Source organism: Episyrphus balteatus, chromosome 1 (assembly GCF_945859705.1).
Source record: "Episyrphus balteatus chromosome 1, idEpiBalt1.1, whole genome shotgun sequence".
NCBI classification, from domain to species: Eukaryota; Metazoa; Arthropoda; class Insecta; order Diptera; family Syrphidae; genus Episyrphus; species Episyrphus balteatus.
The window spans coordinates 48,769,842-48,789,294 of NC_079134.1; the positions used below are offsets into that span (position 1 = coordinate 48,769,842).

At 37.9% G+C, this 19,453-nt stretch overlaps 1 protein-coding gene across 9 annotated transcripts in view; it reads right to left on the reverse strand.

Annotated features, from left to right (window-relative positions):
* LOC129915032 (gustatory and pheromone receptor 32a) overlaps window positions 1-19,453 on the reverse strand; it is a 38,385-nt gene that overhangs the window by 13,054 nt on the left and 5,878 nt on the right. For 4 of the 9 annotated variants that reach the window (XR_008772262.1, XM_055994488.1, XM_055994499.1 and 1 more), the window contains exons 3-9: window positions 17,278-17,439; window positions 17,063-17,220; window positions 16,697-17,007; window positions 16,360-16,633; window positions 15,092-15,371; window positions 14,897-15,029; window positions 14,586-14,834 (exon numbers count right to left, since the gene is read on the reverse strand). Coding sequence is in view for 7 of the 9 variants with exons in the window: in XM_055994488.1 (XP_055850463.1) it covers window positions 14,586-14,834; window positions 14,897-15,029; window positions 15,092-15,371; window positions 16,360-16,633; window positions 16,697-17,007; window positions 17,063-17,220; window positions 17,278-17,439 (1,567 nt within the window). In the remaining 2 variants the exon portion in view is untranslated. Of the gene's footprint in view, window positions 1-14,378; window positions 14,525-14,585; window positions 14,835-14,896; window positions 15,030-15,091; window positions 15,379-15,577; window positions 15,659-16,359; window positions 16,634-16,696; window positions 17,008-17,062; window positions 17,221-17,277; window positions 17,440-19,453 lie in introns of those variants that run through there. The other 5 variants (XR_008772261.1, XM_055994494.1, XM_055994511.1 and 2 more) reach the window with 4 other exon arrangements.

A 19,453-nucleotide genomic window follows, 5' to 3' on the forward strand; every position in this document is an offset into this window, starting at 1 on the left:
CCCATAATACCATTTTTGGATGGGTTATAATAACAGGTAACGCTCCAACCAAGGAAACTGTGTCCTTGTTTGTAGGAACCATGCAGATGGTTTTAAGTCTTCTAAAAACATTTTGGGTAATCGAAGAACTTCCTCACAATATGTAATCGTTAGATTCTGGGGATTTTGCAGATTCTCATTTTTGTAAAACCTTCTATCGTGCGCCTGATGGCAAATATGTTGTGGAATTACCTTTGCGAGGACAGGATGTAAGTTTCAGTAACACTCTCCCTGGAGCATTGTTTGCTATGGAACGTCGTTTTGCTCGTCAGGAAAAACTTCGTTTGGATTACTGCAGTTTTGTGAAGACCTACCAGGAATTAGGACACATGGAGCGTATCCCAGAATCAGAGATTGAGCCTACTTCTGGGAACACCTTTTATTTGCCGCATCATGCTGTTGTGACAAAAAAATTAAGGGTTGTGTTTGACGGGTCACATAAGGATGCAAGTGGTACGAGCTTGAATGAGATGCTGCATGCATATAGGACCTCCACTCCAGCGTAATTTGATTAATGTCTGTTTGCGTTTTAGAATCCATCAATATGTTTTTTGTGCCGATATTGTTAAGATGTTTCGACAAATTTAGGTCGATAAAAAACATCGTGACTACCAACGTATTGTTTGGAGAGAAAACCCTAATGAACCCATTGGACACTATAGGTTGTGTACAGTCACCTACGGTACTTCACCTGCTCCATTTCTGTCGATGCGTGTCTTGAAACAACATCGATTCCCTATTGCTTCACATTCTATATTGCATGATTTTTATGTTGATGATATCATGACAGGCTCGGATTCGGTGTCAGGTATTTTAGAATTGAAAAAAGAGTTGATTGAGTTGCTATCCTGTGGCGGTTTGCAGTTAAGCAAATGGAGCTTAAATTGCTGGCCAGTTTTGCAGGGTTTAGATTGTGAACCAACGTTTTCTCTTGATTTGGATAGCGCTGAAAACTGTACAAAGGTCCTCGGATTAATTTGGAATCCTCATCGTGATATTTTTACCTTCAAAATTTCTCTCGAATCATCGTTTGCACCTACAAAGCGAATGCTGTTGTCAGAGATTGCTAAAGTCTTTGATCCCTTGGGTTTCCTGGCTCCTGCCACCATTTTATTTAAAATGCTGTTCCAGGAGTTATGGGTGCATGAAACGAAAATCGGATGGGATGATCCACTGCCAAGTGAAATAGCTGACAAATGGATTTCCTACCGAAAGAATTTGCCTTGCTTCGAAAAGGTGGAAATTTCGCGAAGATTTACCTTAAATTCGAAAAAATTTGGTTTAATAGGATTTTCCGATGCATCGCAGAAGGCATATTCAGCTGCTGTCTACATTCGCAGTGTATCTGAGAGAGGAGAGATCGAGGTTCAACTGGTTGCTGGTAAAACCCGCGTCGCCCCTGTAAAGCAGTTAACTATTCCTCCCTCGTCTTGAACTTTGTGGGGCACTTCTGTTGACTCGGCTAGTAAAATTGGTTCGCTCTTCCTTAGATATTAAACCTACACAAACCTTTGTTTTTTGCGATTCTCAGATTGTGTTAGCGTGGCTTTCATCTCCTCCTCGTCGTTGGAACACCTTTATTGCCAATAGTACCGCAGAGATTCTTGATGATCTACCCCGTTCCGAATGGAACTATATTCGCTCTGAGCAAAATCCTGCTGATTGTGCATCGAGAGGGGTTGAACCTCGGAAATTGTTGCAGTTAGGTATCTGGTGGAAAGGTCCAGATTGGCTTTGCATGAAATTTGATTCTTGGCCAATTTCAGCTGTTAGTGAGGAGCTAGAGGAAGTGCCTGAAATGAGAAAGCAAACTGTTGTTGCCCATGTATTGTGTGTCCAAGAAGGACTTCTCGATAAACTAGGAAAACGAGTCTCTTCTTGGTTCAAAGTTCTTCGAATTGTAGCTGTCTTTGTTCGGCGGGCCAGGAATAATCATCTACCTCCAGAGGAACGTATGAGAGGTTTCTTACGCCCCTCAGAGTTGCTTTACGCAAAACAGAAATGTCTCTTATGGGCTCAAGAAGAGTTTTCCGAGGAGATACAATCTTTGAAAACCGGAAAATGTATCTCTAGTCGTTCTAAACTCTCGTCTTTGTCGCCGTTCCTTGATGATGTTGGGCTTCTTCGTGTCGGCGGCAGAATTTCTAATGCGGTTGATGTTTCCTACAGTATAAAACACCCTATTATATTGCCTAAAGGTCATGCGGTTTCTCGACTAATCATTCAGGATGCTCACACTAAATTCCTTCACGCAGGTGTATCGGAGCTCTTTTCGTTGATACGGCAAGAGTTTTGGATTTTCGGGAGCAGAAACCATATACGAAAGGTTGTTCGAGAATGTTTGGGTTGTTTTCGACAACGTCAAGCTACATCGTCACAACTCATGGGAAACTTGCCTTCTTCTAGACTATCACCATCTTTTGCATTCGATCGTACGGGCTGTGACTATGCTGGACCAATAACACTTCGACTCGCCAAAGGAAGAAATCCAAGGTTTGTGAAAGGTTACTTCGCATTGTTTGTTTGTTTGGCGACAAAGGCATTGCATTTGGAAGTCGTCAGTGACCTGTCTACCGATGCCTTTTTAGCAGCTTTGAGACGATTTGTAGCAAGAAGGGGAAAATGTAGCGTCATCTACTCGGATAATGGTACAAATTTCCAGGGAGCAGCGAGAACCTTGTGCGAATGGTACAACCTGGTACGATCCGAGGAACACAACCATAAAATTTCTTCAACATTGGCAGCTGATGGTATCAAATGGGAATTTATACCACCACATAGTCCTCATTTTGGGGGACTCTGGGAAGCGGGGGTAAAAAGTGTTAAACAGCACCTCCGGAGGGTAGTAGGGAACAATGTTTTGACCTTTGAGGAGATTTCCACTTTACTTTCCCAAATTGAAGCATTATTAAATTCCAGGCCACTTTGTGCTATTTCTGATACAGATTTGAACCCATTAACACCATCTCATTTCCTTATAGGTAGACCATATACGGCTATACCGGAGCCCAGCTGCCTTGAGATACCACTAAATAGGCTTGGAAGGTGGCAACTCATACAAAATATGATGCAAGGATTTTGGCGTCGATGGCACTATGAATACCTAACGTCACTTCAAGAGCGCGCTAAATGGCAAAAGAAGACCCGGAATTTTAAAGTTGGTGACCTAGTAGTTATAAAGGAGCCAAATATTCCACCATCCAGATGGGCGCTAGGACGAATTCTAGTCCTTCATCCCGGCGAGGACGATCTGGTGCGTGTTGTGTCTCTTCACAAAACCGGCTATTCTACCTTGTTCCTGAAATTACTTCAGGGGGGCCGGCGTGTTCAGGAATGCATCTTGAAATTATTATTATTTTTCATTATTAATATGTACATATTCATTTTTTAATTCATATGTAAATAGTTATTTTCATGCTTTTAAAACATTCGCATAATTTGTTTAAATATTTACCTAATTGCCAACAAGTCAAATAATACCCTATGTTTTGCTATTATCATAATTTGGACCTTAATCCCTTTTTGTTTGTTTCAACATTACCTGATAAGAAGCTTAAGTACTTATAATTTATGTATGTACATATGTATATGGCAATTGTTTAAGAAGATTTTCGCATGATCAATGCATATTTGCATAAAATCGATCTCTTCTTCAAGCAACCACCATCCAGTACAGTCCACTTGTTTAAAGCTAAAGTTAAAAGCATTAGTCTTGATCGAATTAATTCTCAATAAATTAAATTGTTATAACGTTTTGAACATTTGTCTTTAATTTAATTTAACTTCGTTTGGAGAATTTATTATTGCTGATCATGTGATCATAGTGGAACTTTAATATTTTTCGGAATAGGACGAAAAATACATTTCAAATCGAAAAAATTCAAATCCTCTAAAAAAGCCTACACAATTCATTTGATAAATTTCACCACCTTAAAATAAAGTGATATCCGCTTGAAATAAGGCTATTCCACCTAAACTCAGTTAAATTAATTGTGAACTTCATCTTATTTTAATGTGAATGTGCAGTTTATCGTAATTATTTCCAGCAGTGAGATAGCCTAGCAACCCAACAGTTTAAGGTTTGATCCTCGGGTGCTGCCAGTTTTTTTTTTTTAATTTGCGCATTCAAGAAATTAATGTTACCTGTCACCTTAATTTAAGGTGATGTAAGCTTAATTTAAATGGAAAGTCATCTTAGCAAAAAACCATGCAGAAATCCTCTTAAATTAAGGTGCGATCCGCTTAATTCTATGTGGTCTGTTCTCTCCGTGTTTTAATTTATTTCTTATGCATAAAAATATGTATTGGTACAGATATCGTACCGGAGTGACTTTGTGCCAGATCACAGTACACATAAAAAGGTAATATATTCCGAACTGACATTGGTCGCCAGATTGTCAAAACATGACACTTTGGCGACCAATGTCAGCTACCGAATTCTTAATTGTGTAAAATACCGAAGAAAAACGCACAAAAACCGATAAACCACGCACACCACTAATTTTTAAACAATTATTTATCATTTTCCCCGATGAAACACGAAGAAAATTTGTTATTTTTCAATTTATAATATTTTTAAATGACATTTTATAAATTAAAACATTTTAAAACATTTCCTGTTTACTGCGATTGAAATATAAAAATTAAAGGCCGACAGATTGGTGCCCATTTTTGACAAACAAATTTTGACAACGTTCGGAATATATTACCTTATTATTTGTACTGTGGTGCCAGATTATATTTCGCAACTAAGGTACCTACTCTTTTTCACTTAACTTAAAGAAAAAAACTTAGTATGATTTTTATTTATTAGCAATTAAAAAACACACTACTTTACTACTGACTAGTTCGAAAACCTACACCATTTTTAACCTGGAAGCCTCCAAATTTAGGCACAAAGTAACCTTGAATTTGTAGTTACTTTAGGAAACTATTGAAATCTGTAAGTATTGTAACGATGAATTACCGAACTACTTTTAAGATAAAAGTCTGAACACACTACCTGCTACAGTAAAGGTAGAAATGTGAACGGACCTTTAGTAATTAAGAAACTACCCTCTGAACGCATCCAAAGAAATTCCCTCGACTGCTGAATATCCCAAAATATCCCACTGGACTGGAAGTATGAAGCGCCCCCTCTTGGAAAGGAAGCTTCGAGAAGCAAAGACGAGAACCTTCGAAGACATTCTCGAATTCCGAATTTCAGGTATAAAAGGGCAGCGTGGACACCGACCGGATACAGTTTAATCTTGAATGTGAAAGAGTACAGTACAAAGTGAAATAAAGTGTTGGAAATTGTTAGTAGTAAATAAAGTGATTGAAAAGTGTGTTTGTTTGAGCGCATAATAAAAGTAAATTGATTTGAAATAAAGTGTGTTCTTATTTGAACGGAAAGATAAGTGGAAGTTAAAATAAACGAAATAAGTTTTATTGTGAACCCGGAATAAAACATTACATTGGTGTCAGAAAAGTGGAATAAAACTTATTTATTTGTGCGAATCAGATAATTTCGCGAATAAAATAAAAAGTGCGCGTGTGTTTTAACAATAAACAAAGTGTAAAACATTTTGAAATAAGTAAAAGTGCTCGCGTTTTGAAAAGTTAAAATGGGTAAGACATTGAATCAGTTAAGTTTGACTGAGCTGAAGGCGGAATTAACTAAACGAGGTCTTCCTACTGCTGGATCGAAAAATGACCTCATTATTCGCCTGCAGGATTATTTAACCCAGAAAAACGAAGATTTGGATACATTTCAATTCGAAGTTGAAATGGTAGAAGAACGAGTAAGTACTAGTTCCGATATGTCATCCATGATGGCTGTTCTCCTTGCAAAATTTGAAGAACAGAAAGATCAAATGGAACAGCAACGTAAAGAACAAAAGGATGAACAGAAAAATCTTCTTGAACAAATTGAGACACAACGCAATGAACAAAGAGAACAAATGGAACAACAACGAACAGAGCAAAAGAGTGAACAACAGAATCTTCTCGAAAAAATTGAGAAACAACGTACCGAGCAAAAGAGTGAACAACAGAATCTTCTCGAAAAAATGGAGAAACATCTAGAAGAACATCGCGATGAGCAAAAGAATCTTCTAGAAGAACAGAAAAATCTTTTAGAGGGAAAGCTTGGTGATTTCGAGAAGAAGTTCACTGCTCTTGACGAGCGTGTTGAAGAAAACAAAGAAAAGCTGTTGGCAATGGACACAAAGTTCGAAGAGAAATTCCAAGACATTACTAAAGAGTTGGACAAGGTTCGAAAAATTAAGGCCCGAGAAAGTTCTGGTGAGTATTCAAAGAAGAAGGAAATGCATCCACCAACCTTTGATGGACAAAGTTCTTGGTCGATCTACAAGAAACAGTTTGAGGCAGCTGCCACAACAAATGGCTGGGATGACGAAGACAAATGTATAGCGCTGACTCTTGCTCTTAGAGGTCCTGCTGCTGAGTTGTTACAAACTTTACCACCAGAAAAGAATGGTAACTTTAACGCTCTTGTTCAGGTCATTGAAAAACGCTTTGGAGATGGCCATATGCAGGAAGTCTTCCGCGTCCAACTCAATACAAGAGTCCAGAAAAGAGGAGAAACTCTGCAACAACTCCAAGCAGATATTGAAAGGTTAGCTCATCTGGCATATCCGACAGCAGGAGACGACATTATCAATCAGTTTGCGACAGAAGCCTTTGTACGTGCTGTATCTGATATAAATCTTCAGCGAGCAATTCGAACAGCTGGAAAACGTTCCCTTCCTGAAGCATTAGCGTTTGCACTCACTATGGAAGCAGCAGAACAGGCTTCTCAAGGCGTTCATCGGGTAAGAGAAGTTACAGTGGAGGAATGCTCTTGTCAAAAACTCGCATTCCAAAGAAACCAGCGAGACGGAGCTGCTCGATGCTGGAACTGTAACAAGACAGGACATCTCCAGCGGCAGTGCAGATTGCCACCAAGAAGAAATGCTTGCCAGCACTGTGGAAACAGGAATATTGCCCAACAACAGGTAAGCGATACAACCAACACTCATCCTCAACTTGATTCCCATTCGGGAAACGAGTAAGAACCAACTTCGAGGGGCAGAAGCTGGTTTCTGGTATCGATGGCCCCAGAACCACAATTCAAGTCTCACAAACTAAACGAGACAACAAAAGTCTGACAGTAGAGGCAACCATAAACAATAACCAACACGTGGCTACAATTGACACCGGTGCCACCGCCTCTATTGTACGAAGAGACTTGGTAAAGATGACGTGGCTACATAACATCAACAGCTATCGTCTGAAGACCGCCACAGGAGAAGCAGCAAGAGTGTACGGAGAAGTTCGTCTTGAGATCCGTATAGCAGAACTAAAGTTTTTACATGTGTTTTTGGTGGCAGATATATGTGACGAGTGCATCATTGGAATCGACTTTATGAAGGAGCATGGAATCATTTTGGATATCGGTAATCAAGTCCTGAAATACAGAAATGTAGAGATTCCAATGGTCTATGGCAGCGAAAACTCAACAACAATTAGAACTGTCATCAAAGAAGACATGTGCCTGCCTCCTTCTTCAGAAGTTTTTGTGTGGACGAAGTTAAAGGGGAACTGTGGAAACCATCGATACCTCATGGTCGAACCAGAAGTTGAGCAGAGTTCCGAAAACATCATCATCGGGAAGACTCTTGTGGCACCAAAGAACAACATGGTACCTGTACGGATACTTAACATCAAACCGTACCCAATCAAGCTTAAGAAAGGAGAAGTTGTTGGGCAATGTGAATCTGTGTCCGCAATAACTAAGATCAACGAGATGGACACACAGATGACTATGAACTCTGAGAAACTAAAGACTCAAATTCTCAAATCAGACAACTTGAGTCAACATCAGCTTAATGTTGCTGGAAGGCTTCTTCATGAATATGCTGATATCTTCTCTTCACCCAGCGGGCAATACGGCCGAACACAACTGGTGCAGCATCGAATCGATACAGGAGACGCTAGGCCGATTCGTCAACCAGCAAGACGTCTCCCCTTGGCCAAACAAAGTGAAGTTGAAGAAATGATATCGACAATGAAGAAAGACGGGCTGATCGAAAATTCCAAAAGCCCTTGGGCATCACCGGTAGTTCTCGTCAAAAAGAAGGATGGAAGCACTCGATTTTGTGTCGACTACCGCAGGCTGAATGATGTGACGAAGAAAGACAGCTACCCACTGCCAAGAATCAGCGATACTCTAGATGCAATGGAAGGAGCACAATGGTTTTCGACTTTGGATTTGAAGAGTGGCTACTGGCAGGTAGAAATCCATCCAGAAGATCGAGAAAAGACGGCTTTCTCCACAGGAAATGGTCTGTGGCAGTTCAATGTCATGCCGTTTGGGCTATGTAATGCCCCAGCTACTTTTGAGCGCTTAATGGAGTGCGTTTTAAATGGATTAACCTGGAAATCTTGCCTAGTCTATTTGGATGATGTCATCGTTTACGGGAAAACATTTGATGACCATTGTGAAAACCTAAAGGCTGTATTCCAGAGGCTACGAGAAGCACATCTTAAGTTAAATCCAAAGAAATGTGCACTTTTCAAGACCGAGGTTAAATATTTGGGGCATATCATCTCATCCCAAGGAGTAATGACTGATCCAGAAAAAGTTGACACTGTGAAGAATTGGCCAACCCCTCAGGACAAGCATCAACTTCGGAGTTTCCTCGGTCTGGCAACGTACTATCGACGGTTCGTGAAGGATTTTGCGAGAATCGCCAAAAGCTTGCACCAGCTTACGGAGAAGGGTAAACCCTTTAAATGGTCAGGTGAGTGTGAGAAAAGCTTTCAGGAACTGAAGCTACGGTTATGTGAAGCTCCTGTGTTGGCCTATCCGACTCCAGGCAAACAATTCATCATTGACGCAGATGCAAGTAATGTTGGAGTTGGTGCTGTTTTATCGCAAGTTCATGACGGAGAAGAAAAGGTCGTTGCCTATTTCAGCAAGGTACTCTCGAAACAAGAAAGAAACTATTGCGTGACCAGAAGGGAACTTCTAGCTCTGGTATTGGCAACAAAGCACTTCCATAAGTACATCTATGGACAGAAGTTCCTTCTTCGCACAGATCATGGTGCACTAAATTGGCTTTTGAACTTCAAAAATCCAGAGGGTCAAGTAGCAAGATGGATCGAGATACTCCAGACGTATCAATGTCAGATTCAACATCGAAGAGGAAAGCTACATTCAAATGCAGACGCATTATCTCGGCGCCCGTGCAAGCAAGACTGCAAGCATTGCACACGGCTAGAGGAAAAGGAAGTTGTCGCTGTAAGAAGAACGAGAGCTGATCCCATTTGCGGCTGGAGTAATGAAGAACTCAGGATGGCCCAACAGGAAGATTCGGACGTCGAACCCATCCTTGCATGGAAGGAACATGAAGAGAAACCAGAATGGGCCGACATCTCCGACCGAAGCCCCAATCTCAAAGCATATTGGGCACAATAGGACTCACTTCATGTGCAAGAAGGGTTACTCAGGCGTAAGTGGGAATCCGCAGATGGTAAATCTTATGTAATGCAACTAATCGTACCTCAGTCAAAGGTTAATGATGTTCTCCGAGAGATGCACGAGGGAACTTCTGGAGGCCATTTAGGCATCAACAAGACGCTGGAAAAGGTACGCCAGCAATTCTACTGGTTACGTATGAGAGAAGACGTTGAAAAGTGGTGCCGAAAATGTGATACTTGTGCCGCTAGCAAAGGACCAGCTAGAAAAATGCAAAGCACGATGCATCAGTACAATGTGGGCACACCTTTTGAGAGGATTGCAATAGACGTGGCAGGTCCTTTTCCCGAAACCAACAAAGGAAACCGGTATATCCTCGTAGTGATGGATTACTTCAGCAAGTGGCCTGAGGCATTTGCCATCCCAAACCAGGAAACCAAAACAGTTGTGGATAAGATTGTCTTTCATTGGGTGAGCAGGTTCGGAGTACCCATGGAACTTCATTCCGACCAAGGAAGGAACTTCGAATCTAAGATTTTTCAAGAGGTTTGCTCACTCCTTGGCATCAAGAAGACGCGAACAACACCGCTTCATCCACAATCTGATGGGATGGTTGAGCGATTTAACAGGACACTTAAAGAACACCTGTCAAAAGTAGTCAACGATAATCAACGAGACTGGGATCGACATATTCCATTATTCTTGATGGCTTATAGAAGTGCAACACATAGTTCCACTGGACATACACCATCGGAAGTCCTTTTTGGTTCTACAATACGGCTGCCAAGTGAGATAAAATTCGGATGTGTTCCAAATGAGCCACAGGAAATAGATGAGTATGTTGATAACCTGAAAGAAACACTGGCTGACATTCACCAACGGACAAGGACAAATATAAAAGCGTCTAGTGACAGGATGAAAACAAGATATGACGCGCGAGCGACAGCAACAGGGTTTCAAGAAGGAGAACTTGTGTGGTTTTACAATCCCCACCGACAAAAGGGACTATCACCGAAGCTACAACAAAACTGGGAACCCTTCAAGCAAGAAAACGGAGTTCAGAAAAGACAGTCCGCCCTCCGACCGAGAAAACCGGGGTTGCACTCACACATTTGCAACTTTTTGTGTATGAACACAAAGTCGAAGGAGAATCGTGGTGAAAAAGTGAGAAAAGGAAAACGAACGTAGGAAAGACAAAGACATCAAGACAAGGTATAATGCGTCATTTTGTTATTATTTGTCGTTTGTTGCAGTATCTCGTCGGTGGTCGGGTCGTGCGTCGTTAAACTAAATACATTGTTTTATTAATATGGAAAATTTTATTTCAAATAAAAGTATGAATTGCTTAACGTGCTTCTGCGATTTTATAATTAATAATTTATCATTTTGTTGTTTTTCAAGGAGTTCAATAATGAGACGCTAGCTGAGAATTTTCACCCTAACCTAAACTTCCCACAACGCACAACAGCTATTCTTCAATGATGCAAATTCTCCAGCAGCTGTATCAACGAATACCTACAATAAAATAAAATTTTGTGTTAAAAAAAAAAACAATACAAAAATTTAAGAAAAAGAAAATAATTCGTGTTTTGTTTTGTTTGCAAATGCTTCCAAATGTCAAGCGCCATTTTTTTACCATTCCTCCAATGCCGGACGTCATTCATTCCGACTTCGGCTCCGTTTTCTCGGAATGGAGGTTTTCACCTCACCAATACATATGCAATCGACTTCGCGGTGATTATAATTTCCATACTAATTTGAGCCGCCTTCGGACCCGTTTCTGAGCCGAAGTCGGACTCAGCTCCGCCTGAGGCGGAGCGGATTCGGACCGAGGTCGGACCTGTTTGCATGAAGGGAAGGCCCTTACACAGTAACAACCAGAATCAACGACGTGGTTTACCGTATACAGAGAGGGGTAAGAGGCAAATTAAAGGTAGTTCATTGTGACCGTTTACATCGTTATAATGGTGAAAGAAGCAATGGAGTTGTTCGGGACGAACAATCCTAAGAGGGGGGCAATGTAACGATGAATTACCGAACTACTTTTAAGATAAAAGTCTGAACACACTACCTGCTACAGTAAAGGTAGAAATGTGAACGGACCTTTAGTAATTAAGAAACTACCCTCTGAACGCATCCAAAGAAATTCCCTCGACTGCTGAATATCCCAAAATATCCCACTGGACTGGAAGTATGAAGCGCCCCCTCTTGGAAAGGAAGCTTCGAGAAGCAAAGACGAGAACCTTCGAAGACATTCTCGAATTCCGAATTTCAGGTATAAAAGGGCAGCGTGGACACCGACCGGATACAGTTTAATCTTGAATGTGAAAGAGTACAGTACAAAGTGAAATAAAGTGTTGGAAATTGTTAGTAGTAAATAAAGTGATTGAAAAGTGTGTTTGTTTGAGCGAATAATAAAAGTAAATTGATTTGAAATAAAGTGTGTTCTTATTTGAACGGAAAGATAAGTGGAAGTTAAAATAAACGAAATAAGTTTTATTGTGAACCCGGAATAAAACATTACAGTATATATGTATGTACGTCCGGTATGTTGTTTTTAAGAGGTTTCTTTCTGAGTCGATAAAATTTCAATTTTATGAGTAAAATATTACGTAATGCCTTCTCCCCTTCTATATAAATATAGGTAAAATATAACGTAGGTAATTTTTTCAATTTTATAAAAAAAAAATTCTTTTCAAAATCGATCTGATTTGGTAGAAAATCATATTAAAAAAAAAGGTTGGTACCGTCACTCTGAAGAGGCCCAAAAAAACGCTACATAACAACTTTTGTTTGTACTTATGTACCTATATAACAATAAAAAATAGGACCGGCACAGGTTTGAGTCAGTAAGTGATCCCATTTTACGGTAGTTTTCTTCGATTCCCAGTGAATTATTTAAAGAACTGAATCAAAATAAATGTTTACATTATTTGAAGGATCCATACAACTTAGTACTAAAAGCACAAATTGTATTTATTTTTTCAGCAAGGCTTAAATTTGTTTTATAAAAGTAAGGATTCCATTAGATAGAGCTCAGTAAATACTACAAGACCTCATCATTAGTTTATTTTTGACAAAAAGTGGACATGTGCCGTTTTTCCCCTGGACCCTTCATTTGGTAAATAACACTGGTTTACAGCCAAAATGGACACTCAATCCCACAATTTTTTTTTATACGTACTTTGACGTCATTATACCTCGAAAACCTATCCATTAACATTTTCCTGGGCTCGAATCTATATGAAAAGTATAACGGCACTTGGTGTCCAAAAAATGTTAATTTTTTTTGTAAACTTGTGTAACTAGGGGATAGGAGCCCCAACTTTTTTCTTTAAATCTGACTCTGCATCTAGATACTTTTTTATACAGAAAAAAAATATTGAGATACATTTTTGTTATAAGAAGAAAAAGTGTATTACACTAGGCCAAAAAATTAAAGGAACAAAAAGAATTTGTGATTTTCCTTAGGCTGTAAATAATGATCGTATCATAACAAACCAAAAAGCATGCGAAAGCTAAATTTTTCGAATTTTAGGATTTTAGTACTAAATATTTTATTTCAAGTTTAAAAATAGCTAAATCATTGGAACTGTTCAAAAACCAAAATTTTCCAATTTGTTTTTGTTATTATTTTTCTCTTAGGAAAGTGGGAACGTTTTTTCTGATAAAATGATTATTATTTTAAAAAATGCTATTTATTTAGCTTCAAGATTCTTCTACAATTTTTTTTTAAACTGTAACATCAGACATCAAACAAAAAAATAGATATTTGACTTTGACTTTGTTAAAAAAAAATGTTTTCTTACATTTTAAAACAATTTAGAAAACCTATCAAAATAGGGCTTTTTACAGTTTTTTTTTTAGAAATTTTATCGTTATAATATAATTTTGGGTGATAAGATTAAAATGAGGCTTAATTTATTGAAGCTTAATATACCTACCTGAAATTAAACTGCAAAGTTACAAATAATGAGCAAAATACACAAAAACGCGCTGAAATATGCCTATTAAATAATAAGAATAGAAACTATAGTTCAGTCAATGGGGAAAAATCTGAAAAAAGCTATGACGTCAGCTAAGTTTGAATGCAGTATTGAAGAGGGGTTTATCCCAAGTACAAATCTCAGATTGCGTATTGTTTGGTCTTGTGGGGCGACCGCCATTTTGAAAAACGCATATGTCTCAATATCTCGAGAACGACTGGTGGGACAGAAAACTAGAAAGGACTTTTTAGATTGGAAATTAGTTAATCTTTCTTTTTCTAGTACATCATTTTTCTCTAGGAGTTATAATTTCAGAGTTACACTACCGAAAATTGTGTGTTTTTTGATATTTTAAATATTTTAAACAACCCTTAGAGTTAAGTGCGGAATTACTGAGAATGAGATACTTTGCGTTTCTGTTACTCTGAAAGTATAACTCCTAGAGAAAAATGATGTACTAGAAAAAGAAAGATTAACCAATCTAAAAAGTCCTTTCTACGCATTCTACGATTAACTGTTCGAAAAAATAGCTGAAATCTTGATTGTGAAATCCGAAACTTCAAACTCAAATATCTCCAAAATCCCACTAACGAATTTGAAAATATTTTACCCACGTAATTTGCTTACCGTCACCTTTCATTTGATACCCATTTCGTTAGTGAACACACTGGGCCCAAAAATGTGCCATCTCCTTTATTCATCAAAGAGTTTTTTTGTTCTGAGGGTTTGAATTGAACTTTTGAGATGAAATAAAACACCACATTGTTTTGAGTTTATTTTAACATTTTATTAATAAATATCGTTTAAATTCTAAATGTATATTTTTCATTCTTATATAACAAAATTAAATTTATGAATAAACACTATGAATCCTATTTGACTATACAGACCTCGTTTACCCATTGAATTTTTCAATAGAATTGCCTCTGATCTTTGGAAAGATCTCTATTAGATTCGATTTTTTAATAAATCGCTTCAATCTTCCATTTATCTGTTGATCCTCACAAGCGCACAATAAGAGTGCATCAACTGTCATCTTCAAAAATTAATATAAAAAAAAAACATTTACAAAATTTGCAAAACCTTTAAAAACTTACTTCAAATATAGAAAACACAATATGAGCAATGCAAAAAGCACACAATGTACTAAATAGAACTGGTGCCATGTAAAAGAAGTATTCATGTCTATCCTCATTGAATAAATAATCTTTTCTGTCCTTCAGAAGCTTGATACCAACGAAACAAGTCAAAATAGCTACAAAGTATTTACTCAAGAACAAAACAAAACCAAAAACATTATTGATATCCTGCATTTTCTTAGAGTTTTTGGAGAAAATTTTCCAAGCCTGAGAAATAAATTTCGTCAAATATCAAATTATAATTAATACTTTTCTATAGTAGCACTTACAACTTCACCAGCTGATCTAAAGCAAGTGGTTTCCATTGCAGCTGGAACATAAGCTTTATGATTCCAAATTTGAATTTGATCGTCAAAATATTGCAAACGTTGAATCCAAAACAAGTTGAGTTTTTGATTGAACCTAAAATGATTTTGGGAAAAATCATTTTTAGGTTTGTCAAAATTTATTCAACCTGAAGGTACTTTTTAAATATGGAGGTCCATAACAATTTTGGAATCTTAACCAATGCAATAATTGCTGATGCTTTGACAATACTCCCCAAATGATATTTCAACAAAACTCTAAAAGCGTGTAAGGACGGATTGTTGATAGAAGGTGTAAAATACCAAAACCCAACAGCAGCACCAATGCAAAATTCTTCGAATGCAAATATAAATTCAGTTGTCCATAACATTCCGATAATGAAAATCCAAAACGTCTGTCGAATTGCCTTCATGTCAACGTACTCGATTTGCTGAAAAACTAAAGACTTTTTTAGTTAAAAATACGTTTAAGCTATACTACACCTTCAGCTGTAGGTATCACTGAAAAAAAGGGTTGGGGTCAAAATTCTGCGGGGTCAAAATTGTTTTGTCAAAATTCTGCTTTTTAAAATACTGTTTTTTTGCAGAATTTTGTAAAATCATCATGTCGCAAAATTTGCTGCTTATTTGAGATTAGATACTTACTTGCGAGTACTGTGTCAATTTTTGTAAAATTCATTTTTTTTTTTATAAATCAATAAATTTAAAAATATTGAGAAAAATTCTTTAGACCCAATTTATTCACACTCCATTCGATTTAAAGTCTCCATTAAAAACGGGAAATTTTAAAATTTGTATGTGATTTGACAGATTTATTATTTTTAATGGGGTCTTAAAATATAATGGAGAGTGAATAAATTGGGCATTAAAGTTAAATATCTTAGGTCCAATTTATTCACACTCCATTAAATTTAAAGTCGCCATTAAAAAAGGGAAATTTTAAAATTTGTATGCGATTTGACAGTTTTATAATTTTTAATGGAGCCTTTAAAAATAATGGAGAGTGAATAAATTGGGCCTTAGAAAAATAATAATTGAACATTTTTTAGTCAATCATATAAAAATTAATATTCAAAAAATCGAATAAGAAAAGGAGTATTCTTTATCACACAACATCGTTTCTAATTAGTTTTCAACGGTCCTACATAGATGTGATTCACAAGAAAGTCAGTCTTCTAGTCAGATAGGAAAGTAGCAAACTTAAATTACATGTATTATTTTAATATAATAATATAATACTTTAAATATAATATTTTTTTATAATATTTTGTAAACGCATATGCTATGAAATAAAAAGCAGAATTCGCAGAATTTTGAAGGACAGAATATAAAAAAAGCAGAATTTTCTTGAAAAAAGCAGAATTTTGAAAACCAGAATTTTGAAGTCAGAATTTTGACCTGTTCCCCTGAAAAAAAAAACTACTTACGTCTTTGGTCTGTGTACCGATCTATGAATGAACCTCCTTTATCATTTGTATAATATTCATCAATCAATGGTGAAGTTACAGGAGTTTTGGATGTCACTATACACAACAAAGTATAGCCCGAAAGAAAAATCAGTAGACTCATGCAAAGTAGACCAATGATTTGAGCTATAATAAGTCCCGGTAAGTTTTTCACACAAGCCGCTGCTTCGTCAAACAACAATTTAAGTTGATTCAAATGAATCATCCATTCAAAAATTAAAGCTATCAGTATTGTCTAAAAAATAAACTTATATTGACATAAGAAATTTTATATAAATTGAGAATGCGCCAAACTCACATTGACAATCAATGTGAAAAATGTTAAATATAAAATGATATCATTGTTAAACTGGACTTCGTCTAAAAGGTCCCACAAAATTCGATCGAACATTTCGTAAAAATTTATACCAAATTCGTTTTTAAAGAGAATTTTAGGTGGAGTATCGTCTTCATATTCTTCTCCCGTTTTTTTAACAAATGGAAACTTATTGTAATTTGACCAAAATTCAATAAAAAGAGTTGTATTTGCAATAATCGTAACGAAACAAATCAGCCACGGTAGGATTTTTGAAAGCCAAAACATCAGAACCAGTAGTATCAATGAAATCCCTATACAAATTTAAATCAGCTTTGTTAATATTCAGTTTTATAAAACACTACTTACCAAAGGCAAATCCACATAAAGTTGCAACATATTTCCAAGATTGATAAACTGATATGAAGAAGATTTGGTCTAAGCCACCCGCATTGAGAAGATCATAAGATTCTTGAAGAACTTCAAGACGTTGTTTATCAGGTAGACATCTATTTTTGAAATGAATACTAAATGGAAAAAAAAATTTATTTAAATCTTTTTCAAATTCCTTTGTTTTTCAAGACCTCCTAGTAGTTACAGCTGGACACGGACCCATTCTACGCATTATATCGTTGATATTTTCATTTTCATTTATTACTAACATTGCTTCTTTTAATACATTCACATCGTAGCTGCATAGTTGAGTAGAATATTGTTCTTTATATAATAATATATCTTCGATATTGTACATTTAGACGCTGTAAAAATGATATAAAGAAAACTTTAATATTTAAAACTAATTTATTTAAGAGAAAATATGCGATCATGTGATCGGGTGATCGATTGATTTAGAACTGAAACTAGAAACTGTTTATTGCTTGAAGCCAAGCTACACCTGCATCCTCATTGGCCATTTGCAGGTGGCCTCTATCGACTCTCGTCCGACTCTATCGATTCTCGCCCGGCGCAGTGTTGCCAGAACCATCCGCCACAGTGGCCCCCCAGAAGGCTTATCGCATCTTATAGGTAGCGCGCTGGGAGCTGGATACGGCGACCTTTAAGAGTGCGATATGGCTGAGAAGTTATTGGTTGTGGTGGATCTTGCACAGCCGGTGTGGTTGTTGCAGATGGTTGAGATGTTGTTTGTTGTCTTGGTTCTGGGATAACCCGTGTGGTTGTCGCTGGAGGTTGAATTCTGTCGCTTTCCTCGTTTTCGAGGTATGCGGGCTTTAGGCGGTCTATCGAAATTTTGGTAGATCTGCCTCGAATACGAAGAACGAAAAACTTGTCGTGGCGTTCCTCTACCTTGAAAGGTCCTTCATAGGGAGGGACTATTGATGCTTTGACGGAATCATTGCGAACGAATACATAGGTTGATGTTCTTAAGTCTTGATGAACAAAAGGGCGATGTGTAGTGTGCCAAGCTGTCTGCTGCGGCCTAGTCTGTTCCATCATACATCGAAGGTCTTTGATAAAATCGCATTGCGAGCGGTCATCAAGCGTTGGAACCAGGAAGTCAGCTGGCAGTCTGAGTGATGTTCCGTACACTAACTCTGCTGGGGTCGCTTTGATATCTTCCTTCAGCGTCGCGCGAAGACCTAGTAGTATAAGTGGAAGGCGTTTAACCCATTGCGTAGAGTCGTTGCAATTTATTGCGGCTTTTAATGTTCTATGGAATCGTTCAACGATTCCATTAGCCTGTGGGTGGTATGAGGTCGTCATCGTGTGGTTTGTTCCCATACAGACACATAGCTCCGCAAAGACTGATGAGGTGAATTGTCTTCCTTGATCGGATGTTATTTGCAGAGGTGGCCCAAACCGAGAAATCCAGCCTGAAATTAGTGCACTGGCGCAATTAATAGCCGACATGTCTGGCATTGGATATGCTTCGGGCCATCGAGTGTAGCGATCAATGACTGTTAAAAGGTAGCGGTATCCTTCGGAGGGCGGAAAGGGCCCTAGGATATCGATATTTATGTAAGCAAACCTTTTATCGGGTATCGGGTAGTGTTGCAGCTCGGACTTTGAATGACGTTGAACTTTCGTCCTTTGACAAGGTATGCATGTCTTTGCCAGGTAAGCACAATTCTGGCGAATGTTGGGCCAGACGAAACGCTCGGTCATTAATCGAACTGAAGCTCGGCGACCGGGATGCGAAAGATCGTGAGTTGCATGGAAGAATGATTTTCGAAGATCTTTGGTGATAAATGGACGAACTCTATTATGTGATACATCGCAGTAAATCGGTTGTGGCATGTTTGGAAAGTAAAACAGAGTTAGTTGCATTGAATGGACAACGTTACCTTTTAAAATATTTTGTAGTTCGGTGTCGCTCTCCTGGGATTTAGCGAGTTTTGCATAAAGATCATCATTAGCGTTTACAGAGTCGATCCGCGACAATAGGTCTGCCGCATGGTTATCCTCCCCCTTAATATAGCGAATATCGGTGGTGAATTCGCTAATGAATGACAAGTAATTGGTTTGTCGTGGAGAAGATTTTTCTGGTCGTTGTTGGAATGCGAAAATTAGAGGTTTGTGGTCCGTTTGTATATGGAATTTACGGCCCTCTAACAAATCACGGAAATGGTTTACAGCCATGTACATAGCAGTTAGTTCTCTATCATAGGTAGAATAGGCTTGTTGCGTCTTAGAGAATTTTTTCGAAAAAAAACCAAGTGGTTCGGATACATTGTCGACCAACTGATGGAGAGCCGCACCAGCTGCAGCACCGCTGAAAATATGCGATCATGTGATCGGGTG